Source organism: Panthera pardus, unplaced genomic scaffold (assembly GCF_024362965.1).
Source record: "Panthera pardus isolate Hobbes unplaced genomic scaffold, ASM2436296v1 HiC_scaffold_7, whole genome shotgun sequence".
Lineage (NCBI taxonomy): Eukaryota > Metazoa > Chordata > Mammalia > Carnivora > Felidae > Panthera > Panthera pardus.
Genome location: NW_026527002.1, coordinates 56,438,341 through 56,465,886, shown reverse-complemented (window position 1 = coordinate 56,465,886; position 27,546 = coordinate 56,438,341). Strand labels below are relative to the sequence as shown.

Genomic DNA, 27,546 nt, shown 5'->3' with positions numbered 1-27,546 from the left:
ACTGGGGTGTTACCCCTACCTGTATCCCACATTTCTCACAAAGGCATTTTGTCCATTGATGGCTGCTACATTGTTGTTGCTAAGGGGAGGATATAATGAGGGACATATTATTCGGTCATCTGGTGGACTCTGTCTTTTTGTTTTTCCTATGAGTCTTTTTTTTTTTTTTTTTTGACAATAGTCATCCTAATAGATGTGAGGTGATAGCTCATCATGTGGTTTTGACTGGCTTGCATTGTCCTGATGACTAGAGGTGCTGAGCTTCTTTTCATATCCCTGTTGGTCATTTTATGTCATCTTTGGAGAAATGTCTAAGTCCTTTGCCTGTTTTTAAAATAAGATTATTTATTTTCTTGTTATTAAGTTGCAGGAGTTCCTTATATATTTTGAATATTAACCCTGTATTAGGTATGTGATTTGCACATATTTTATCCCATTCTTTAGGTTTCTTTTTACCCTGTTGATTGTTTCTTTTGCTGTGCAGAAGCCTTTTATTTTGATGTTGCCCACTTGTTTATTTTTGCTTTTATTTCTTAGGCTTTTATGTTACATCCAAGAAATCATTGCCAAGACTAGTCATGACACTTTCCTCTATGTTTTCTTCTAGGGACTTTACATTTTCAGATCTTCTATTTAAAACCTTAATCCATTTTGAGTTAATTTTTGTGTATGATGTCAGAACGGTCTATCGTTATTCTTTTGCTTGTGGACATCCAGTTTTCCCAACATCATTTGTTGAAGAGATTATTCTCCCCCCATTGTGTATTTTGGCACCTTGGACAAAGATAAGTTGATGTGGGTTTGTTTCTGGATTCTCTGTTTCATTCTTCTATATGTCTATCTTTATTGCAGTACTGTAATGTTTTAATTATTGTAGTTTTGTAATATATTTTGATATGAGGAAGTGTGATGTCTCCAGTTTTGATCTTCATTCTCAAAATTGCTTTGGCTACTTTGAATCTTTTGTAGTTGCATATAAATTTTAGGATTGTTTATTTATCTAATTCAGTAAAAAATGCCATTGGATTTTTGATAGTGACTGCATTGAATCTGTAGATTAGTTTGGATATTATGGACTTTATAACAACATTGTGTCTTCTAATTCATGAACATGGAATATTTCTCCATTTATTCCATATTTTTGGAAAATACTCCAATAATTTTTCAGTATCTTCCATCAGTGTTTTGTAGTTTTCTATATATAAGTCTTAACCTCCTTGGTTAACTTTATTCCTAAGTATTTTATTATTTTTGATGCTACTGTAAATAGGATTATTTTCTAAATTTCCTTTTCAGATACTTCAGTGTTAGTGTATCAAATTACAACTGATTTCTGAAATTTTGTATAGAAACTTTACAGACTTCATTTATTAGTTCTAACAGTGTCCTATGGAGTTAGATTTTTCTACATATAAGATCATGTCACCTACAAACAGAGATACCTCCATTACCTTGTTAATTTTGATCCTTTTTTTTTTCCTCCCCAATTTCTTTGGCTAGGATTCCAGTAGTATGCTGAATAGAAGTGACAAGGATTGGGCATCCTTATCTTGCTCCTGATATCAGATGAAAAGCTTTTAGATTTTTTTACTGTTGAGTATTCTGATAGGTGTGGGTTTTTCATGTATGGCTTGTATTATTTTGAGATGCATTCCATTACATCTAATTTGTTGGGAGGTTTTATTAGAAAAGGATGTTGTATTTTGTCAGATGCTCTTTTCTGCATCTATTAAGATAATCTTTATCCTTTATTCTGTTATTGTAGTATATACATTTATTTGCGTATGTTGAGCCATTCTTGCATCTCAGGGATAAATCCATTTGTTCATGGTGTATAATCCTTTTAGTGTGCTGTTTAATTTGGTTTGCTATTATTTTATTATGGATTTTTGCTTCTCTTTCATCAGGCATCTTGTCCCATAGTTTTCTTATAATATATTTGGCTATGACCATCAGGGAAATGAATTGAGAACTATTTCCTCAATATTTTGGAAGGGTTTGAGAAGGATCAATGTTAATTCTTTAAATGTTTAGTAAAATTTACCCATGAAGTCATCTGTTCCTCGGCTTTTCTTTGCTGGAAGGTTTTTGGTTACTTATTTAATCTCCATATTCATTATTGGTCTATTGAGATTTTTCTATTTCTACATAATTTATTGGGGTAGATTGTATATTTCCTGGAGATTTTCCATTTCTTCTAGGTTACCTGATTTGTTGGTGTATAATTGTTTATAGTGATTTCTAAAGATCCTTTTTATTCCTGTGATATCAGTTGTAATGTCTTCCCTTACAAGTATTGTCTAATTGTGAGAAGAACTGGATTCTTTAGATATTTTAAAGCTATAATTGGAGTAAGTGACTTTTCTGGTAGCACAGAATATATATATTAATTTTCCAACCCTCTCTGAAACTTTTAGACATAAAAATGGCTTATGTACCCTAGCTAAATGCATTTATGAGACATATATGATTGTTTATTTTGCTACATAAAATTATCACAAGCGTAATGGGTGGTTATTTTGGCGATTTTGGGGTTTACTGTCTCCCGACAAGGTAAACCCCAGGAAAACAGAGTCTGCCGTTAATCTAGGACTATGTCCATTTAGGATCTCCTTTTGTCTCTTGCACTAAGTGCAGTCCTTGAATCTTAGGCCTTCAAAATACATTTGTTGGCTGTGATACAGCACTTAGAAGTAGAAGTTAAGTAAATAATATTGCCATATATTATTAACATCAGTACACCTATACTGATGTTGGTGTTCATCAAAGGATTTAATACCTTAGCCTATACACATTTTGTAATTCTGTTGGTTTCTGTTGTGCGACGGTATCCCATTGAGTATTATTTCCTTAACATCATTTTCCAGGCCACTCAATCCATCACTCTAACTTCATTACCTATACTGGAATTTCTGATAAAATAGAAACTCTCTGTGGGAAGGAACAGAAGCTACAATGATAGGCATGCACTAATAAATACTGGTCAATTGCTTCTGGACAATGTTTTTTTGTTTGTTTTATTTTGAAGTTTATTTTCCAGCTATTGCTACCTCAAACACAACGTCATTGTAATGTAAATAGATGACAAATTAGTAAAAGAAGATTCATTCATTCATTGTTCATTCAACCAGAAATATATGGAACAGCTACTGTGTATCAGACACTATGCTTAACATGGAAAATGCAAAGATAAATATGTCACTATATCTTTCTTTGAGAAAATCACAGTCTCCTAGGAGAGACAGAAAGGTAAAGCAGTAACACAGTGCTATAAATTTAGGAATAGAGATATTTATGGTAGAGTACACAAAACTGGTAAGTAATCAGCTCCATTTAGGAAGTTCAGGAAATACTTTAAATAGGAGGTGACACTTGGACTGAATCTTAACAAATAAGCAAGAATTTTGGTTAGACAAGGAGTATTGGGTATTCTTAGCATGAAAATTTCATGTTCAGACAGAGCTGTGATATACGGCACATTTGGAGAAGTACACCTAGTTCAGTAACATTATTGTATAAGGTTTGAGGCAGCACTAGAAACTAAGGCTGCTTATATAGTCAGGGCTACTTCTGAAAGGTGTAAGATGTCATCAGAAATTTGATGTCATTATAGGTAATTATAGGTAATAGAGTTAAAAAATAGAGTTAAAAAGCAGCATATGTTTTGATATTTATTCATAATATAGATTATTAAATTATTATAATCACAAAGAAATTGAAGAAAGTTTTTTTAAGTCCCTTATATATACAACTTTTGCATTTTGTAAATGTTTCGTTGAATGCCAAAAAGGTCCTTTATTTGTATAAGATACATAATATAAGATCAATAAAACTTAATGGAATTGCTTACCCAATTATCTATAATTTTTCAAATGTTTCTTTTGGTTAGAAACTCTTAATTATGTTGAATACATGAAGGAAATTGAGCCATTTCCATAATAGGTGCTAATAATGCATAGCTGCTTACTCTAAGAACAAAGAATTGAGAGTTTGATATTTTCAAGGGAAAACAGTGACTAATGTATTTAAATCTCACAAATTTAGGTCACAGAAACCAATATATTTGAGAGAAAAGACATGCTGGAAATATAACTTAAGCATCTTTAATCTTGATTTCTAATTTAAAGAGTAGAGTTGATTACCTAACCATGTCAAGGAAAGTCTGATGAGAGTTGTAGAGGGATTAGAAGATAAATGAGATAAATCTCTATCCTCATCAAGTGTAAACTTTATTACATAAAGTGTGTTTTTGCCCAAATTTGTGATTATTTATCTGACTATCTTAGGAGGTAGTTTTAGTTCTATAAAATAAGCAATCAACGAATGCTAGGATTTTCTAAGTTAGTTATCAGGACCCAACTCAAGAATGTGGCAAAGAACTCACCATTGGTAATGAATGAGCATAAGAATAAATGATGTATCCATGTATATTATATGTGCAGTTGCTTTGAAAAATAATACTTCTAACTCTCCCAATAGTCTAGAGGCTACTCACCAGGAACGACATTTAATTTGTTAACTTTGAGGTCACACAATTCAAAGTAAATATTCACATAATGGTTCTTTGACTTCAAACTGATCCCCAGATATTTCTTAAGAATTAACAGATATCTTGATTCTCCACTCATGAGAAAAACAAAGAAAAAAGCTCGGTACTGTGTGTAGGCAATCTAAGGACAATATTCACTGTATTTTTCAAAAACCACAAAGTGGAATCTATTAGAAGGTGATAAGATGACAACCAAAATTTACATTGTGTTGAGGGACCTTAACTAACACATCAAACCATTTGCTGGATGTTCCCTTTTATTTGGAACAAAATTCTAAAAAATTTCCTGGATTAAAATAAACAGAATAAAAAATACCAGTACTACAAAAAGCATGTAAATTTGCATTAAAACATTAATTTTTATCAAATCATAAGTTAGTGGAAAAAAGTTAAAATATTCTCCAGGTAGAAAAAGACCATTCGTTTTGGGGAAATTGAATGAATGCTCACTAAATAGTTAGACTTGGTAATGTTGTCACTTAAGCATGCTTTCATTGCATGTGTTGTTTTTAAACAAAGCTAATGAATCTAAATTTAAATAGGAACTATAAGTAGAAAGATGAAGAAGCATAGAGAAATAGTTGGAAAAAAAATAAAGTTAGGGAGTATAGGAAAAGAGGGGTGATTAGGACAGGGAGACAGATAAATAGAAAGCAGAGAGAAGAGAGAAAATGATACATTTAGTGGACAGTGGTGAAGTCAGTGCCAGAGAATGCCTAATGTTCTTTTAATTAGTTAAAAGTTTTGGAATATTCTTCATATTTTCAAATCTATTTTCTAATCAATAAGGACATGAACATAGTATTTGTGAAATACTGAGTAAATGCAAGAGAATGAAGGGGAGGTTGAACAAGGAAATTTAAGTCCAGCTTTAGAAAATTGAAATGACTAAGAACTTCTGCTCTAGTCTTCGAGAACAAATTTATAAACACGCGATGGCAGTGTATTTTGCTGCTTTGTTACTAACAGATTGGAAAGCAGGTATAATACATTTAGTGGATCAACCACGGCTGGATCCTGGAGCAGCCGTGGTTTTGGTGCAGTGTCCAGCAAAGTTATCTCAAAGGCTGTCTGATCACTCAGTGCACACTGGAGTATATCCCTTCCGGTAATGCTACAGATTACATCCAAGCACAGTGGCTTGCTTGTGTGTGTGTGTGTGTGTGTGTGTGTGTGTGTGTGTGTGAGCACACGTGCATGTGTGTGCATGCATGTACAAATAATCTATCTTGTTTGTAGAAGAAGTATCTTAATTTCTGTCAAGTTTTGAAATCTTCCCTTAGTGAAGAAACAATTATTTTGTAGTAATGCAAGAAACTGACCACTTGCACAGGTAGGTTATATTAACTGGTCATAAAAATTTTAAAGAACTTATTTGTTTTCAGAAGCACCACCCCCCCAAATTGTGATTGAGGTATAAAAACACAATGGCCTCAGTAAGAGGAAACTATTTTTTAGTGAATAGAAATAAAGACTATGTGAAAAAAATTCATATTTATGTTTTGATACATAGAAAAAGCAAAATGCTCAAGCAGTTGGGTACTAGGAAAATACTGTGTGTGTGTGGTTGTGTGTGTGTGTTATAAAAAAGGGTAGTTATATTAACTTTTCTTCACTGAAAAGACACCTATTTCACTGCATATATTTGGCATTTCATTTCTGGCAGCTTCTGAGATAAAAGTTCTGCCCACAGGATAACATAAGGAGGGACTCACAATGGGGAAATAACAGTCTCAAAAATGCCAGCAACAGATGCCCAAAACTTTAAGGTTTGCTATAAAAAGGACAGGTTTCGTGTTTGTTTGTTTTGTTTTTAACGAAGAAAGTAGACTCTTCCTATATTCCTAGAGGATGATTTTAAATAGTAAAGCTTTCAGAAAACATGGCCGGTGTTCTTCTGTCTTAGGAAATGGAAATTTGGCTGAGATTCCTTCAAACAAGTGAGTATATTCTCTGATTTTCCTACTCACTCGTGAGGCTTTTAGGAAACAAATTCTAGATTATCTGATGGTACAATTACTAAACAGATATGTCTTGCTTATTATATACTTAGAAGGTAAATGCTGACAAATAGGCTGATTTTATCATAGTGATCGTTTCCTTCTTTAACTTGAGATCATGACATTTTAACTCAAGACTGCCTGACAATTATGATTATGATTAACATCAGACAAATCTGATGTTCCTTGAGCCCAATCTATCCTTCCCATGCCTTGATCTCATTATTTCTAGAGACCCATTTTGATCATTTCAATGTCATCGTTTTCCTATTACCTATTAAAGAAAGGCAACATTCTTTAGCCTCTAACTCCAACAGTAATTTCTTATGTCATCTTTTACCACATGTATGTTGTAAGATTTCCCCACTTAATCAAATAATTGTTTCCTAGATATAACATGCTTTTCCTCTTTTCTCCTCTTGCCATTCATTTCCTCCAGCTGACATGCCCCACTTTTTTTTTTTTCTTTTTCTGGCTGTATAGCTCTTAGTTTTATCTATTACCCTAAATCTTAATTGATCCAATCAGCTCATTCTAGAAGTGATTTTCTTCTTTTTCTGGATTCTGATATCCCTCTTTCACTCCCTCAATGCCTTTTATTTATTAATTCAACAAATATTTACTGAACACTTGTGTGTCAGTTCATATTTGTGAACAAAAGAGACCATATCCTATAGCCTTCTTGGAGCTTGTAGTCTAGCAGGTGAAGACATAAAAGACAAAAATTTAAAGTTTTTAAGCTGTAAATGTAAATTATTAAGCTGCAGAGCCCTTCAGAAAGTGACAAATCGTAGAAGAAGATAGAAGGAGGGTTGAGGGATCCAAAAATGTTAGGGCTACAGAGAGGATGTTATGAAGGGCAGACCTTCAAGAGAAGGTGACATTTGAGCATAGCTAGAAGGCTGTGCAGGAAGAGAGTTTGCTGGAATGTGAGGAAAGGGTGTTAGAGGATACCCAGAGCAGACACCCTAAAACATAAGGATGATGAAGAGCAAGAAGGCAAGAGTAGGAGGAAATGAGGTGAGAGAGAGAAGGGAAAATGGCGGTCTTGTAGGCTATTGTAAGGATGTAATTTTTCCCTCCAGTTGTAAAAGAACTCGTTAGGAAGTTTTGAGCAGAGAAATGGCATGCCCTGACTTATAAGGTACTGTAGGGTGCTTTGCAATTACAAATGTTTAGTAATTTTAATTAGCATTTTTGAATTATTTCTCAATATTAAGCTAGAAAGGTAGGTGAATATTAAGCTACTTGAGTATATTGTATATCATTTATTTCTGATATTGTGCAACACAATGTTTTATTATTGCTTCTACATCCCCAGCAAATATTTGCTAGAAAATTGGTTAAAAAAAAAAGACAGTAACTACATTTATCTAAAGGAGATAACTGTATATTGGTGTAATTATACTACTTTTGTATAATTGTGGCCTATGACTTGGCTATTATCACCCAGGTACCAAAGTTCTGATAGCCAACAAGCTATTTACACCAAGTATTCCAGTATCTAATAGGTTCTTTTGTTAGTTACTTATTAAAGAAGGAGGTCTGGCCTTAAAAAAAAAAACACAATTTTATACTTTAAAAAAAAAAACCTACCTGTTTTTGTACAACGTTGTTTTCTTCTCAGGTGTTAGTCTGTATTTTTAAAGAAAATTTCTATGTAGCTGGGTTAACTCTTTCATACATTTTGCCTTGTAAAGTATTTGAAGCAAAAATAACTATCTCGAATTTGGCACATACTGATATTTAAGGCTCACATTTGCTTGTCTATCCATGATGGCTTTCAAAGTGTGGAATATCTATAGTACAAACAGCCGTTTGTGTCAGAGCATTATAAACTATAAGCATTTGAATGACTGCTAGGGTTCCTCGACAACAGTTAACAATCCCTCCATCATGATTATTGGAATCATATTATCATCATTATATTATAAGGTTATTAAATTATAAAGTTAACATTTTTTTCAAGTGTTCAGTAGATGTCAACATTGTATAAATGTTTTATAGATATATCTTTACTTAATTTTCCTCCTTGAGGCAGGTATTATTTTTAATCCTATCGTATAGATGACAAAACTGAAGTTTAGATAGTAATCTGAGACCTCAAAGTAAGTGAGTAGTAGAGGTGAGATAAAAACCTCAGAGAATTTTGGAGCACCTGGGTGGCTCAGTTGGTTGAGGGTCTGATTCTTGATTTCAGCTCAGGTCATGGTCTCATGGCTCATGGGATCTAGTCCTGCTTCAGGCTTCATGCTGGCAGCATGGAGCCTACTTGGGATTCTCTCTCTTTCTCTCTCCTCCCCTCCCTCACTCATGTTCTCTGTCTCTCTCACAAAATTTTGTGAATAAAATTTTGTTGACAAATTTTGTTGACATAAAGCTACATTGTTTTTCTGTTTTGGAAATGTGTGCTGGTTTAGTAGTCATGTCATTGGATGTAGCTGCTCTGAGTTAATATATTTTTTTCTACCAAGTATCAAATTTTTCTGTCTAATGATCCACAAGAGCACTGGGAATGAATTCTTAAATTGACAATTTGTATTTTTTGTTGTTTGTTTGGTTTTAACATATGTGATTCTAGTTGTAATTGTATGTCTTGCATAAATATATTTTTTTGCTAGGAAAAATGTCCCTGGTACATGGAATGACATTAAATTGATCAATTGTTAGGAAGCTTCTGTAAAGAGAATTTATAATCTCTAGTTGCTCTGCCACTTGGATTCTGTTAGAGCTTCATCATTAAAACTTTTAAAATACAAACTACAATTTGGTTATAATATGCCTATATCATTTCTTTCACATTTCCTAAAATGTGTTGCCATACACATTTGTGTCTTACTCTAAAGGAAATTCTAAAGGGACATGGAAAATTCTAAAGGGACAGTGGAACGTCTATAAATCAATGAGTAGTTTTTGGTTTTGAACTTATATAATGCGCATGTTTTAAAAGGGCAAATTACATGCAGTAATGGTGTTTGCACATTTAAGGGAGCTCAAAGATCTTAGGACATACTCTGAGGAAGGCAAAGGTACATGTTACCATGATGAATAGATTTTTCTCTCCTCCTAAACCTGAGAACACTCATGATATGTGCCACTAATAACTTTCTGCAAATCCTGAGAAAACACAGGTGGTCTGAAAATATCTTTCCATCCCACATCATAGTGGCAGGGCTGGTCCAAATAGCCAAAAGTATAAACATAGTCACAAAATAGTAAATGCCTAGACATGTATTCATTTAACTCTAGCTTATAAATAACAAAAGATTCAATTCAGCACAATAGTTATTTTACTGCTTTCCGTCCTTGAGCAATATGCTTAAGAGATAATGCATTAGGTCTTAATGAGTTTATTTTTATAATCACTAAAAATGGTTTCCTCCCTTGGGCTAATTAAATAATTGATTCTTTGAGAAAAAAATAGTGATTTTAAGATTAATTATGTTTTTACTTAAACTAATTTTCTTGTTCTAACTAGTTTATGTATATCATCTCGTACAATGTTAATTGTAGAAACCTCTCCTGCCCAAATTAAATTATAAATATTTGTCATTTCTAATTTCAGTTGCCATTAACAGAATGTATTAAATGCAAATAAGTATTATAGGTTTTACAAACATATCTCACTCCTTAACCCTTTAAGGCCATTCGTTTTGTCATAGTTTTCTCTTTTAATCAAAATTTACTTCATGATCATCTCACTGACTTTTTACCTCTTTGTGGTGTTGACGTAGAAATAGATTTAGCCTAAGTTGTGAATTCTGGAAACATTGTGGTTTTGTATTCCTACACTTTCTCTGGTTGTATCTTGAGCTAACAACATTAGTCTGTTGGTTTTTCTCCCAGTAATATCAGTAACATTTTAGCTTATACAGAAACTTTTTGTTTGCGGTCAATCAAAAAATTCAAAGTATTTAAAGTCTTGGCACTTTATATAATTTTTTACATATTTTTTAATATTCCTATAGTATATATGTGAAACTTATTGATCTTAAACATACAGAAACATACTCTCATAACAACAGAAAAAATATCCTATCCTTTATCTAGAATGTAAAAGACAACCTCACTCCCATGCTTAAAACCACTAAATGATGTTAGGTTTTATGTCCCTGCCACTATTTTAAGTATTATGCATATCTTGTTTTCCTTCAGCATTACAATATTCCTATGAAGTTGGCATTTTTCCACCTCATTTTATAGGTGAGGGAACTGAGGCATATAAGTGATTTCAGACTTTACCAAAGATTACGAAACTAGTGCAGATCGAGGTTGTGTTCTCAATAACTAAGAAATTTTCCTTCACTACCCACAGGAAAAAAAATAATTTCCTACATTGGTTGAGATTATAAAACTGTACACAATGTATATATCCTGCCTCCCTTTCAGCTTCATTTCTTGCTCTTTTCAAAACACTACAATGTGCTTTGGGGGAAAACATTCCTCTGTTTTCCATACAGAAGGAAAAATCACTTGAAACTTCATTTATTTAACATGCCACCTTGTCTGCCAGGACATCACCATCACCTTACCCTTTGTTCTCATGAGTGGATAAAATATATAATTTTCTAGTAGGGTTATCCTTTATGAAATAATAATTTAAACACAGGTTAACCTTCATTTATTGTGACTTTTGAAATAGTTACCTCTCCTGTTTCATCAAATGTTTCCTTAGAGCATGGTCGCTTATGTTGCGAATATTTCTTTGCATTTCTGACATCTAACATGATACAGAGTACATAATAGGTGCTCAGCAATTGTTTATGTCAGATTCTCTTTAAAATTTTATCATTTAACTTAGTTTTCGTTACTCCGTAGACTAAAATTTGCTAAGCACTTTCTATTACTGAATATTCAATTAATTATTCAGGGTAATGCTAAGTTAAATGTTAACTGAAGTAAGAACAAGTAAAGTAAGTAAGTAAAAATTTACGGATTAACGTAAATGCGAGTGAAGTCCGTACATCACAATGTGTTCCTGACCCACTGCTGCTCATCAGTGACTATTAAGTCAGAATTGTTCCTTCTGAAAAAGCTTGCTTACAAACATTCAAGTTACATGTTTCATAATAGGTATTTGGCAAATATGTGTTTACCAGATTAATTAATCAATTCCAACATACATTATACCAGAACAAAGTCTGTGTGCTTGCCATTGGAGTTTTCTACAAGTCCTCAAACGAGTACTCCAGCTCATATTGGATTCATTCTTTGATTGTCACCAACTTCTGTGTTTTTTTCAGACAGCTATATTATAATGATAAATGTGGAATGCCAAATGGCGATTCTAGTGTATTTAAAAAAAATCCCTCATATGTTGTATAAACATAGAAATAATAGTTATCTTGAATCCACTATTTAGAGTAAGATTTAAAATTGAAGACATGAAATATATTTAAAATAACAAGACTTTGCTATCACTGAATACAACCTTTGTGCAAAGACACGATTCGATTCCTGCTCCTTTCTTACATGTATGCAGTTCCAATATTTTGGTCTTGATTTTCAATAAATTTATACATAGGTTGTCATGTCAAATTCGTGAAGGAGTTTTTCCTCTTACAAAACAATTTACCAGGAATCTTAGCAGTAATTAAGCTTTCTTCTTCTTCCTGTCTGCCTCTCTTGATGCATTAAAACTAATTAAAATCATTATGGGATTCTGGGCAGTAATATATATATATATTTATAATATATTATATATATTAAAATATGTATACAAAGTACACAACAGATCCTCAGTAATTACTTATGTCAGATTCTATTTAACATTTTATCATTTATGTATATCACATATATATGATATATACATACATATAGTCAGAATGATCAGATATAAATGATATGATTTATGATTAAGAGCATTTTCTACTGCAGATTGATTGCCTTGTGAACAGATTGGAAAGAATAGTTTTGGGTTATACATAAATGGTTATAAATAAATGTTGGAAATGTAAAGAACTGAGGTTTTGGCATTTTCATTCAGGATAACTGCCTACTGTAATTTGACAGCAGACAGAACTCTGTGCAATTTTTGATATGGATTTGTTGCTGGATTCATTTCTGTTTGTTTTTGGCTACAAAAGCAGATCAATTGATCCAATTCTCATTTCAAAAATTCACCCAGAGAGTATCTTTGATTGCCAACACCAAAATTTACACTCATAAAGCTGCAAATGACTCAATATTTTGATTGCCTTCGTTAAACAAGAGAATCCTTTACAATATTTTTATAAAAATTCTCTTTTCTTTGTTGATTCTAATAATGTATTGATTTTGTTACTTATAAAGAAGTGAAAATAATTCTCAAAGAAGACTTTTTAAAGAGTTTTTAAGTTGAAGGGTCATTGACATACGAGATCATGTTAATTCCAGGTGGACAGCATAGTGATTCAACCTTTATATCCATTATGAGTAATCACCACCATAAATCTAGCTACTTTAAAATTGCTATTTAATCACTCAGAGGTTTATTTGTTCAAATAAAAAATGTAAAATATGAACTGTAAGATTTCAGATATTTCTGTTTTATCTTCTTTAGTGTACATAAAATAATTGGCTGCAAAAAAATGAGAGAGCCGTCAGTGACTTCTGCTTATCTGATTACCTCATCACCTTGCTTTCTACCTTGAAACAATCATATTCAACAGATTAGCTGGTCCAACTCAATCTCTTTTTTTTTCCTAACTCAGTGTCTTAAACAATAGACAGGAATATGTACTTTTACCCTCAAATTCGCTACTAGTACTAATTCATCTAATAGATGAGGAATTTTATTAATTAAAAAATCATTCCAAATTATAAAAATTTTGGAAATACAGGAACATTCAAGGAAAGGCATACAAATCGCCATTAATCTCATAATAAAGAACCCTAACCTATACTAATATTTGGCATATTTCCTTTTACTCATTTTTCTCTGTTCATGTATATATGTATATATGTATATATATGTATATATACATATATACATATATATATAATTTTTAACTTACAAAATTGCTATTACATAGTTTATTGATTTTTGTATCACATTTTAAAGTTAAAACTTATAAAATATTTTACTACGTCCATATATATTATGTATAAACCTCACTTAACAATAAAGCTCTCAATACTCTATAGCATCACTATACCATAGTTTTGTTTTGTTCTCCTCTCAGAAAAGGAAATCGCCACTTCTGTATATTAATAGTTTTCTGTGTATATGACTCTGAATGAAGTACTTGATAGAAAAGAAAAATGAACATGTGCAAAATTTGGCCTTCTCAGTAAGAATGACTGTAAGAATGACCTTAGCAGTAAAGAGTAATAGAAGTACTGTTCGGGACTCCCTAAAAACTAAGATTGTACCAAAGGGAGGTGAAATCTTATTTATAAGACATGTATGTTTATATCATAAATCACTTTTTTGAGATATTCATTCATTCTTGAAAAGGGCTCCATGAAGTCAGGTAAATGTAATGTGTAAGGCCCATTAGTAGGTATTAAATTAGATTAAAACAAATATAAGACAGTTTCTTTCACTTCTTAGATCCTAAAATCTAGTTGGGGAAGCAAGACATGAAACCTTAAAATTTTTAAAGTAGGTCACAATGTAATGATAACTTATCTTGCCTTGGTCCAGAAATTCAAGATTTCAAAAAAATCAAGAGATATGGAACATGATATATGTTTAGAGACCTACTTAACTGAAGCACAGGGCATTGGAATTCCAGTCCATGGACTACTCTAGCCTCCTCTAGGATTGCCTCAAGTGCACTCCCAAATGACCAATTTACTCTTCCTCTTTCCTGCCTTCCTTTCTGATCTAATCATAATTCTATAAAGATAGTGCTCTCCTGTCATTTTCTGTCCTTAAATGTGACCTAATTTGGCATGGTTTTTAGCTACTCTGACCATTGTATTATTAGGCAGAGAAAGCATTTTTCATTTGCAGGGGTAGACATTAGTATCTATTAAGAAATTATCAAAACAGGGATTCGCTTTGTTTTCCATACTCTTCATTCATCCAGTCAACTGATGTTTATTGAATGTGTCCTTAAGATGCTGTGCTCTAAGCTGCCCTTAAGAGTTTCTATTCTCAGAGGGGAAACAAATATTGAAGAACTAATTACATAATTATGTATTCATTATTAGTTTATACTAAGCATCACAAAGGAATGTAGAAAGTAGTGCTATGAGAGCATCCATCAGAGAGAAATATCAAGGAGTAAAAGAATGTCTGAAGTACTGTAATTGTTTAGGATTTAATTTTTAATGTTTTTTCATGAAAAGAACATATGTATAATGACTTTGCAGTGGTGACTACTTATTCTTATAATTTAAATATGCATTAGATTAGCTTCAAAATGTGGATTGCAAAGAAAAGGGTAATAAACATTGACTTTTACTGAAAATATAAGTCAGTCAGAGAAAGACAGATATCATATGTTTTCACTCATATGTGGAACTTGAGAAATTTAACAGAAGACCGTGGGAGAAGGGAAGGGGAAAAATAGTTTCAAACAGAAAGGGAGGCAAACTCTAAGAGACTCTTAAATACAGAGAACTAACTGAGGGCTGATGGGGGGGGGAGGGGCGGGAAGGAGGGGAAAATTAATGATGGGTATTGAGGAGGGCACTTGTTGGGATGAGCGCTGGGTGTTGTATGTAAGCAATGAATCACAGGAATCTATCCCCAAAGCCAAGAGCACACTGTATATATTGTATGTTAGCTAACTTGACAATAAATTATATTTAAAAAAAGAAAATAAAAAGTTTATAATAGTAGTACATTCACATGTTTGAAAAAAATATTTTGGCAAAAAATTAATTTTTAAGACTTTATTTTAGGAAAACAGCTTAACATTTAGTATGTATTTGTCCCCATATATTGAAAAATATATTGTTAATGTGAAAATAATGGAAGTGTTTTGAATTATATAATTGTCTCCCCTTCAGAAATAACTGATTTCAAGTGTCACGAAAACTTTTCAGGTCTCAATAAGCTACATGTTTTTCTCCTTTTTATTTATAATATATTTGGACAACAAATCTTCCTTAAAAATACATTTAAAAATTTTACATGTAATAAGTAACTTAAAAATGTGTCTCATAAATTAAAAAGTCAATTCTATATTAAGGAGGAAGGAACCAGGTGATATGGACAAAATAGCAAATAGTTTTTTAGTTATTTTATTAAGAATACTTTAGATGGGGCGCCTGGGTGGCTCAGTCGGTTGAGCGTCCGACTTCGGCTCAGGTCACGATCTCGCAGTCCGTGAGTTCGAGCCCCGCGTCGGGCTCTGTGCTGACAGCTCGGAGCCTGGAGCCTGCTTCAGATTCTGTGTCTCTCCATCTCTCAACACCTCCCCTGCTCATGCTCTGTCTCTCTGTCTCAGAAATAAGCATTAAAAAAAAAAAAAGAATACTTTAGAAATATAATTTCATTCTACTCTCACAATAAATTATTATTTCTTTTTTATCTAGGAAGTTTTTAAAAGAATTTTTAATTTTTGTTTTACAGTAGAAGACATTTAGGCTGGGAGTTAAAAAGACTTTAAGCGTAATCACAGAGCTATTTAATGGTTGGTGCCATGAAAATCCAAAGAAATAGTTTTATGGTATAGTTCCAAAGCACATTGCTTTTAACAACTACAGTTAAATCTTGTTCACTTAAATATTATTCACAGAACATTCTTAACGTCCCAATGTAAAATCTAGTTTTAATGATAATGGTATTCAATTTTGGTAATTTAATATGCATAATTTAAGCATTCGTTACTTGAAAGTTACTTATGCTATTATCTTTATATTTCTCAGCAATTGGTTTGGATTCCTGTCCTGAACCGCAGACTCCCAGCAGTGGAATGAAAATTGGAGACAGATATATGGTTGGTGATGTTGTGTCCTTTCAGTGTGATCAAGGATATTCTCTTCAGGTAAGATGACTTTTAAATTATAGTTTTGATATGCATTGCTTTTTCAGAATATTTTAACAGAACAATGATTGATAATCCACAAGTTTCAAAAAATATTGATTTCAGACCATGTAGCATACCAAGTCAAAGGTATTAAATTTGTTCATAAATTCATGAGAGAAATTACTGGAATGGATTAAATGGTTTTTTTTTTTTAAGTTTATGTATTTTGAGAAAGAGAGAGAGAGAGCAGGGGAGGGTCAGAGAGAGGGGGAGAAAGTATCCCAAGCAGGCCCTGCACTGACAGTGCAGTGCCTGATGTGAGGCTCAAACCCACGAATCGTGAGATCATGACCTGAGCCCAAATCGAGTCTGCATAACCAGCTGAGCCACCCAAGAGCTCCTGGACTAAATAGGTTTTGTTTGCAAGGGACCAAAACTTAAATTTGAATCAAAATTAATATTTACTTCACACTTTTTTTTCTATTCGCATAGGATGTAACAACTGAACTCCTGCATCTTTTAGAATCTTTTAGATTTGAAAATAAAAACAAAGTGCTACTTAAAGCATTAAATGAAACTTCCCTGTAAATAAATTCCCCCAATTAGTAAAAATCAACTACAAATACATTTTAGAGGGTCTCAAATTTATGGTTGCATAAAAATCTCTCTAAAGACCTACTAAAAAATTGAGAAAAAATATGAGGCAAAAACTATTTCATATGTTAAGTAAATAAACTCCTTAGAGGAAGCAAAGTTAAAAATTAATAATTTAGAGTCTTTAAAGTTATATTACAAATTATTAGTCTCAGAAGAACAATCAGATCTTTCTGGACTTTATATTTTAATTTAAAATTTATATACCTTAATTGACTTGTTTTAATATTTTTATTAAATGTTTTTAAATTATGCTTTAACCTATCTCACCTTGAATATTATAGCAATTTATTATAAACAGTAACATGTGGTTATTTCATTCAATGTTTTTAACAATTTTTTACCATGACTTTTTTTTAAAAAAAATTCCAGTAAAAGTTTGAAAATATAAGAAATGAAAATATATATCTAAGCTTGTTTTTATGATATTAAGTTTGCTATGTTTAATTCAGTCTTTTTAAAGTGAGTACTGAACTGTACTGTCTTGTTTATATAGGGTCATTCTCATATTACATGTATGCCTGGACCTGTAAGAAGATGGAATTATCCAATCCCAATTTGTTTGGGTAAGTTGAGGAATTGTAACTCATTTATAAGCTTTATCAAATTTTAAAGACACACCCTGTATATAACGTTCTTCAAACATATAGTTTGCCTTTTGTCAAGTTTTATGGAAATTATATTTTGAGATAAACATTTCATGTCTTTTTAAAATTTATTTTACATGTTTAGAATTTTTAACTCAAACTTCAACATCAATGGATGACTTCAGAAGTTGAGAAAAGTTACTAGATTGTTCGATCCTTAGAACTTTTTCTCAGTATGCTATGATAGAAATACCCATAGATCAGGAAAGTAAGTAAATATTCATTGCTTGCTATTAAGCTGGAAACAATAAGGAATCTGGAGTGTACCAAGGGAGCATGACAGTCCTTGAGATGTCTTCAGTAGTGACAGGTGATTTAGATATGGAATATATCAAAATGGCACTTGGATCTTAGAAAGAATGGACCCAATTTGTGCCCTAACTTATTGCTGCTTCCAGTCATTTCTGTCCACTTTTTCATGTTTTTTTCTCTTCCTCATTTCTAGTATCTGTATGAAACCATTAATATCCTGGGCTCTACAGAGTATCTGAGAAAGAAATATGAGGTGTGATCCCTATCTTTAAATCATTTATTTACCATTTAGAGTGGTAGAAATAAAAGACATGAAATAAAAGAGTAATTTAGTTCTACCATTGACTACATGATGGAATTTCAGGAAGATGAGATGATGTTGACCCAAGTCATTGGGAAACATAGTCAGCCCATAAAACTTAAACAGAGTTTTAGATGGTAAGTGTAATTAAGATAAATATATGTAGTAGATAGCCTTTTTTTGAGTAGGAAAACGGGCAAAAACAAAAGAATTTGTGTGACTTCTATGACTTACCTCTGTATTGTATTTGTTTGGGCTGCCTTAACAGACTACCACAGACTGGTTGGGTTAGGCAACAAAAATGTATTTGCTCTCAGTTCTAGAAGCTAGAAATCCAAAAGCAAGGTGCTGGCAAGGTTGTTTTCTCCTGAGGCCTCTCTCCTCGGCTTGTAAATGACCATATTCTCCCTGCATCTTCACATGGTGTCTTTTCTCTCTTTTTCCGTTTGTTTCCTTTTTTGTTTTAGAGTTTATTTTTTATTTATTGTGAGAGAGAGAAAGAGCAGGGATGGAGCAGAGAGAGAGGGAGAGAGAGAATCCCAAGCAGGCTCTTCACTGTCAGTGCAGAGCCTGATGTGGGGCTAGAACTCATGAACCATAAGATCAAGACCTGAGCCGAAACCAAGTAGAATGCTTAACCAACTGAGCCCACCAGGTGTCCCTCTAGTGTCTTATAAGGATAGTAGTACTATCAGATTAGGGCTCCACCCTTATAATTTCATATAACTTCGATTACCTTCTTAGAAGCCTGAATTCCAAATATAGTCAGATAATGTGTGAAGGCTTTAACATATGAATATAGGGCAAAGACAAGTCAATCTATGCCTATGTACCAGGTGTACTATTTCTGTTGAGACTACTGGAAAATATGTCTAGAAGCAAGGGTGGTCTTAATTACTCAAAGATATTGAAAGCATTTAGATTTTATTTATTTTATTATTATTATTTTTTGATGTTTGTTTCTTTTTGAGAGAGAGACAGAATGTGAGTGGGGAAGGAGCAGAGAGAGAACAAGACACAGAATCCGAAGCAGGCTCCAGGCTCTGAGCTGTCAGCACAGAGCCCCACGTGGGGCTCAAAGTCATGAACCGCGAGATCATGACCTGAGCTGAAGTCGGACACTTACCATCTGAGCCACCCAGGGACCCCAAAAGCATTTAGATTTTAGATTGGATGATATTTTTTAGAAGATATATCTCTTTAGGTGTCAAATAATTTACAAGTCAATTATAATGTCGATTTTATAATTTCAATTATAAAATTATATGTATATAATGCCTAGCGTAAAAATTTAAATATGTAATGTCAATTATGTGTGTGTGTTATGTGTGTGTGTATCCAATTAAGTATAAAAAATTGGGAATATAAAAAAGTACAGACAACAAAATAAATGGCATATATACTTTGCTGATATGAAAACAGAGAGTTTAGACCTGTTAATTACTATATCCCAAGTGTCTAGAACACTAATTAATAAATATTGCTTAAGGAATGAATTAAAATAAAGTTTTAGCATGCTACAGATATGTGTGTGTGTGTGTGTATATATATACACATATATATATATATACATACATATATATATATATACATACATATATATATATATATGTATATATATATGTATGTATATATATATATATATGAAGAGAAAGAGAGAGAGAGGTAGAGATACACACACTTTATATATTTTATATATAATATATACTCTTCCTTGACATTAAGTTAGAATAAGTTTCCATACCATAGCATGTTTTCAAAAATTTGATATTAAAAATTTTTTTTTACATTTATTTATTTTTGAGAGATAAAGTGAGACAGAGCATAAGTGGGGGGTGGGGGCAGAGAGAGAAAGAGACACAGAATCTGAAGCAGGCTCCAGGCTCTGAGCAAGCATTCAGCACGGAACTTGCTGTGGGGCTCGAACCCACAACTCGTGAGATCATGTGTCCAACTGAGCCACCTAGAAGCCCCACAAAAATTTGATATTTAAAATAGCTTCATGGCACACAGCATAGTCTAATTTCTGTGGTTATTTTCTCTTCATAGAGTTTAGGTTTTTGTCTTTTTTTTTTTTTTTTCAATATATGAAATTTATTGTCAAATTGGTTTCCATACAATACCCAGTGCTCATCCCAAAAGGTGCCCTCCTCAATACCCATCACCCACCCTTCCCTCCCTCCCACCCCCCCATCAACCCTCAGGTTGTTCTCAGTTTTTAAGAGTCTCTTAGGGTTTGGCTCCCTCCCTCTCTAACTTTTTTTTTTTTCCTTCCCCTCCCCCATGGGTTTCTGTTAAGTTTCTCAGGATCCACATAAGAGTGAAACCATATGGTATCTGTCTTTCTCTGTATGGCTTATTTCACTTAGCATCACACTCTCCAGTTCCATCCATGTTGCTACAAAGGGCCATATTTCATTCTCTCATTGCCACGTAGTACTCCATTGTGTATATAAACCACAATTTCTTTATCCATTCATCAGTTAATGGACATTTAGGCTCTTGCCATAATTTGGCTATTGTTGAGAGTATTGCTATAAACATTGGGGTACAAGTGCCCCTATGCATCAGTACTCCTGTATCCCTTGGGTAAATTCCTAGCAGTGCTATTTCTGGATCATAGGGTAGGTCTATTTTTAATTTTTTGAGGAACCTCCACACTGTTTTCCAGAGTGGCTGCCCCAATTTGCATTCCCACCAACAGTGCAAAAGGGTTCCCGTTTCTCCACATCCTCTCCAGCATCTATAGTCTCCTGATTTGTTCATTTTGGCCACTCTGACTGGCGTGAGATGATATCTGAGTGTGGTTTTGATTTGTATTTCCCTGATAAGGAGCGACGTTGAACATCTTTTCATGTGCCTGTTGGCCATCCGGATGTCTTCTTTAGAGAAGTGTCTATTCATGTTTTCTGCCCATTTCTTCACTGGGTTATTTGTTTTTCGGGTGTGGAGTTTGGTGAGCTCTTTATAGATTTTGGATCCTAGCCCTTTGTCTGATATGTCATTTGCAAATATCTTTTCCCATTCCGTTGGTTGCCTTTTAGTTTTGTTGGTTGTTTCCTTTGCTGTGCAGAAGCTTTTTATCTTCATAAGGTCCCAGTAATTCATTTTTGCTTTTAATTCCCTTGCCTTTGGGGATGTGTCGAGTAAGAGATTCCTACGGCTGAGGTCAGAGAGGTCTTTTCCTGCTTTCTCCTCTAGGGTTTTGATGGTTTTCCGTCTCACATTCAGGTCCTTTATCCATTTTGAGTTTATTTTTGTGAATGGTGTGAGAAAGTGGTCTAGTTTCATCCTTCTGCATGTTGCTGTCCAGTTCTCCCAGCACCATTTGTTAAAGAGACTGTCTTTTTTCCATTGGATATTCTTTCCTGCTTTGTCAAAGATTAGCTGGCCATACGTTTGTGGGTCTAGTTCTGGGGTTTCTATTCTATTCCATTGGTCTATGTGTCTGTTTTTGTGCCAATACCATGCTGTCTTGATGATTACAGCTTTGTAGTAGAGGCTAAAGTCTGGGATTGTGATGCCTCCTGCTCTGGTCGTCTTCTTCAAAATTACTTTGGCTATTCGGGGCCTTTTGTGGTTCCATATGAATTTTAGGATTGCTTGTTCTAGTCTTGAGAAGAATGCTGGTGCAATTTTGATTGGGATTGCATTGAATGTGTAGATAGCTTTGGGTAGTATTGAGATTTTGACAATATTTATTCTTCCAATCCATGAGCATGGAATGTTTTTCCATTTCTTTATATCTTCTTCAATTTCCTTCATAAGCTTTCTATAGTTTTCAGCATATAGATCTTTTACATCTTTGGTTAGATTTATTCCTAGGTATTTTATGCTTCTTGGTGCAATTGTGAATGGGATCAGTTTCTTTATTTGTCTTTCTGTTGCTTCATTATTAGTGTATAAGAATGCAACTGATTTCTGTACATTGATTTTGTATCCTGCAACTTTGCTGAATTCATGTATCAGTTCTAGCAGACTTTTGGTGGAGTCTATCGGATTTTCCATGTATAATATCATGTCATCTGCAAAAAGTGAAAGCTTGACTTCATCTTTGCCAATTTTGATGCCTTTGATTTCCTTTTGTTGTCTGATTGCTGATGCTAGAACTTCCAACAGTATGTTAAACAACAGCAGTGTGAGTGGGCATCCCTGTCATGTTCCTGATCTCAGGGAAAAAGCTCTCAGTTTTTCCCCATTGAGGATGATGTTAGCTGTGGGCTTTTCATAAATGGTTTTTATGATGTTTAAGTATGTTCCTTCTATCCCGACTTTCTCAAGGGTTTTTATTAAGAAAGGGTGCTGGATTTTGTCAAAGGCCTTTTCTGCATCTATTGACAGGATCATATGGTTCTTATCTTTTCTTTTATTAATGTGATGTATCACGTTGATTGATTTGCGAATGTTGAACCAGCCCTGCATCCCAGGAATGAATCCCACTTGATCATGGTGAATAATTCTTTTTATATACTGTTGAATTCAATTTGCTAGTATCTTATTGAGAATTTTTGCATCCATATTCATCAGGGATATTGGTCTGTAGTTCTCTTTTTTTACTGAGTCTCTGTCTGGTTTAGGAATCAAAGTAATACTGGCTACATAGAATGAGTCTGGAAGTTTTCCTTCCCTTTGTATTTCTTGGAATAGCTTGAGAAGGATAGGTATTCTCTGTGCTTTAAACATCTGGTAGAACTCCCCTGGGAAGCCATCTGGTCCTGGACTCTTATTTGTTGGGAGATTTTTGATAGCCGATTCAATTTCTTCACTGGTTATGGGTCTGTTCAAGCTTTCTATTTCCTCCTGATTGAGTTTTGGAAGAGTGTGGGTGTTTAGGAATTTGTCCATTTCTTCTAGGTTGTCCAATTTGTTGGCATATAATTTTTCATAGTATTCCCTGATAATTGTTTGTATCTCTGAGGGATTGGTTGTAATCATTCCATTTTCATTCATGATTTTATCTATTTGGGTCATCTCCCTTTTCTTTTTGAGAAGCCTGGCTAGAGGTTTGTCAATTTTGTTTATTTTTTCAAAAAACCAACTCTTGGTTTCGTTGATCTGCTCTACCGTTTTTTTAGATTCTATATTGTCTATTTCTGTTCTGACATTTATTATTTCTCTTCTTCTCCTGGGTTTAGGCTGCCTTTGCTGTTCTGCTTCTATTTCCTTTAGGTGTGCTGTTAGATTTTGTATTTGGGATTTTTCTTGTTTCTGGAGGTAGGCCTGGATTGCAATGTATTTTCCTCTCAGGACTGCCTTCGCTGCATCCCAAAGCGTCTGGATTGTTATATTTTCATTTTCATTTATTTCCATATATTTTTTAATTTCTTCTCTAATTGCCTGGTTGACCCACTCATTCTTTAGTAGGGTGTTCTTTAACCTCCATGCTTTTGGAGGTTTTCCAGACTTTTTCCTGTGGTTGATTTCAAGCTTCATAGCATTGCGGTCTGAAAGTATGCATGGTATAATTTCAATTCTTGTATACTTATGAAGGGCTGTTTTGTGACCCAGTATATGATCTATCTTGGAGAATGTTCCATGTGCACTCGAGAAGAAAGTATATTCTGTTGCTTTGGGATGCAGAGTTCTAAATATATCTGTCAAGTCCATCTGATCCAATGTATCATTCAGGGCCCTTGTTTCTTTATTGACCTTGTGTCTAGATGATCTATCCATTTCTGTAAGTGGAGTGTTAAAGTCCCCTGCAATTACCACATTCTTATCCATAAGGTTGCTTATGTTTATGAGTAATTGTTTTATATATTTGGGGGCTCCTGTATTCGGCGCATAGACATTTATAACTTTTAGCTCTTCTAATGGATAGACCCTGTAATTATTATATAATGCCCTTCTTCATCTCTTGTTACAGCTAATTTACAGTTAATTTAAAGTCTAGTTTGTCTGATGTAAGTATGGCTACTCCAGCTTTCTTTTTGCTTCCAGTAGCATGATAAATAGTTATCCATCCCCTCTCTCTCAATCTAAAGGTGTCCTCAGGTCTAAAATGAGTGTCTTGTAGACAGCAAATAGATGAGTCTTGTTTTTTTATCCATTCTGATACCCTATGTCTTTTGGTTGGCGCATTTAATCCATTTACATTCAGTGTTATTATAGAAAGATACGGGTTTAGAGTCATTGTGATGTCTGTATGTTTCATGCTTGTAGCGATGTCTCTGGTACTTTGTCTCACAGGATCCCCCTTGGGATCTCTTGTAGGGCTGGTTTAGTGGTGATGAATTCCTTCAGTTTTTGTTTGTTTGGGAAGACCTTTATCTCTCCTTCTATTCTAAATAACAGACTTGCTGGATAAAGGATTCTCGGCTGCATAATTTTTCTGTTCAACACATTGAAGATCTCCTGCCAATCCTTTCTGGCCTGCCAAGTTTCAAAAGAGAGATCAGTCACGAGTCTTATAGGTCTCCCTTTATATGTGAGGGCACGTTTATCCCTTGCTGCTTTCAGAATTTTCTCTTTATCCTTGTATTTTGCCAGTTTCATTATGATATGTCGTGCCGAAGATCGATTCAAGTTACGTCTGAAGGGAGTTCTCTGTGCCTCTTGGATTTCAATGCCTTTTTCCTTCCCCAGTTCAGGGAAGTTCTCAGTTATTATTTCTTCAAGTACCCCTTCAGCACCTTTCCCTCTCTCTTCCTCCTCTGGGATACCAATTATGTGTGTATTATTTCTTTTTCGTGTATCACTTAGTTCTCTAATTTTCCCCTCATACTCCTGGATTTTTTTATCTCTCTTTTTGTCAGCTTCCTCTTTTTCCATAATTTTATCTTCTAGTTCACCTATTCTCTCCTCTGCCTCTTCAATCCGAGCCGTGGTCATTTCCATTTTATTTTGCATTTCGTTTAAGGCGCTTTTCAGCTCCTCGTGACTGTTCCTGAGTCCCTTGATCTCTGTAGCAAGAGATTCTCTGCTGTCCTCTGTACTGTTTTCAAGCCCAGCGATTAATTTTATGACTATTATTCTAAATTCACTTTCTGTTATATTATTTAAATCCTTTTTGATCAGTTCATTAGCTGTTGTTATTTCCTGGAGATTCTTCTGAGGGGAATTCTTCCGTTTGGTCATTTTGGATAGTCCCTGGAGTGGTGCGGACCTGCAGGGCACTTCCCCTGTGCTGTGGTGTATAACTGGAGTTGGTGGGCGGGGCCGCAGTCAGACCTGATGTCTGCCCCCAGCCCACCACTGGGGCCACAGTCAGACTGGTGTGTGCCTTCTCTTCCCCTCTCCTAGGGGCGGGATTCACTGTTGGGTGGCATGGCCCATCTGGGCTACTTGCACACTGCCAGGCTTGTGGTACTGGGGATCTGGCGAATTAGCTGTGGTGGGTAGGCAAGGTGCATGGGGACAGGAGGGGCAGGCTTAGCTCGCTTCTCCTGAGGTGATTCACTTCAGGAGGGGCCCTGTGGCAGCGGGAGGGAGTCAGACCTGCTGCCGGAAGGGTGGCTCCGCAGAAGCACAGTGTTGGGTGTTTGCACGGAGCGAGCAAGTTCCCTGGCAGGAACCGGTTCCCTTTGGGATTTTGGCTGGGGGATGGGCGAGGGAGATGGCGCTGGCTAGTACCATTGTTCCCCGCCAAACTGATCTCTGTCATCCTGGGGCTCATCAACTCTCCCCCACTTTGTCCTCCAGCCTTCCTGCTTTCCGAGCAGAGCTGTTAACTTATGACCTCCCAGAGGCTAAGTCGCGCTTGCTGTTGGAACACACTCCCTCCGGCCCCTCTGCTTTTGCCAGCCAGACTCGGGGGCTCTGCTTGGCCGGTGGGCTGCCCCTCTGTCCCGGCTCCCTCCCGCCAGTCAGTGGAGCACAACCGCCTCTCCGCCCTTCCTACCCTCTTCCATGGGCCTCTCATCTGCGCTTGGCTCCGGAGACTCCGTCCTGCTAGTCTTCTGGGGTTTTCTGGGTTATTTAGGCAGGTGTAGGTGGAATCTAAGTGATCAGCAGGACGCGCGGTGAGCCCAGCGTCCTCCTACGCCGCCGTCTTCCCAGTTCCCCAGGTTTTTGTCTTTCAATATACATTTGTAAGTCTTTTAGCATTCCTTCATGCATTCTCTAATTGTTTACTTAGAATTTTACCTAAGTAGATTATTTATGTCATTGCATGTAACTATTTAAAGCTTGGATAAATTATGCCACATTGCTTTCAGAAGTTTGCATCAATTTAAATACCATCTCAGTATTATATGACAATTTTTATCCTTCTGTATTATTAGCACCAATTATTACTCTTACCAACTTACTAATTTTTTAGGTAAAGTATTGCATTTTGATTAAATCTACATTTTCATTGTATACTGTTATCAAGAGAAGTATTAGATGGAAGTGATAACTTAATAAAATTTAACTAGGGAGTTTAAATTTCACCAAATAGGAAAAAATTGATATGAAACTGTACGGAAAACTTACTAGATTTTGATGCCCATGTATCAATATTCAAATTTCAGTTAAGGTACAATAGCTATGTATGCCCAGCATATCATTCTTTGAGCTTCTGTTTGCTCACCTACTAAATGGGACAATAAGGTCCACATCATATGGCTATTGTAAGAATTAAATGAAAGAAAGAATGTGTTTAAAGTATTTAGCACTGAACCTAGAACACACAGGCATTCAGAGTGGTAGCTATTATCATGAAAAATAGCCAGTAACTGAAGCATCTAATAATGGGGAAGAAACTTAAAAAAAAAGGAAGTGATCATTATAATGGAATATTTAATGACATGACCAAAGTTTACAATATATAGTTAAGTGTAAAAAAGCCTTAAAGCAATTCACTGTAGGAGCCTATTTTCATTGTATATACACACACATGTATAAACAAACATACATATATATTTTTCTGCAGAAGAAAAAATATAAAGATAAATAAGTTATCTAGGGGTAGTAAAGTTAGAGGGCATTTTTTATTTCCTTTTCTACTCACTTGTTTGTATCCTATAGATTTTAGACAATAAGCTTGTACTGTGTTTTGAAAGACAAAGTATTTGAAGTGACATCATGGCCACATCATAAGGATAAACAGAAGGCAGGAGGCTGATTCAGATAATGTCCTACAGCTCCAGTCATCATGTAATAAGGTTACAGCCTTGTGAACTGGAAAATAAACAATCTGCCAGATATTCTGATGGATGGAAGGAAAAATCACTTGAGATTTTTAGGTGATAGAGGCAAATCAGAAAGAAGAATCAAAGATGTTCTTATCTGAGAGGACTATGGTAGTGTTCATTTT

The 27,546-nt window shown here is 34.5% G+C and overlaps 1 protein-coding gene across 6 annotated transcripts in view; it reads left to right on the top strand.

Annotated features, from left to right (window-relative positions):
- Positions 1–27,546, top strand: part of CSMD3 (CUB and Sushi multiple domains 3) — a 1,247,213-nt gene that overhangs the window by 1,095,397 nt on the left and 124,270 nt on the right. For all 6 annotated transcript variants that reach the window (XM_053896606.1, XM_019467839.2, XM_019467838.2 and 3 more), the window contains 2 exons: positions 16,354–16,472; positions 17,605–17,674. In XM_053896606.1, the coding sequence (XP_053752581.1) occupies positions 16,354–16,472; positions 17,605–17,674 (189 nt within the window). The remainder of the gene's footprint in view (positions 1–16,353; positions 16,473–17,604; positions 17,675–27,546) is intronic.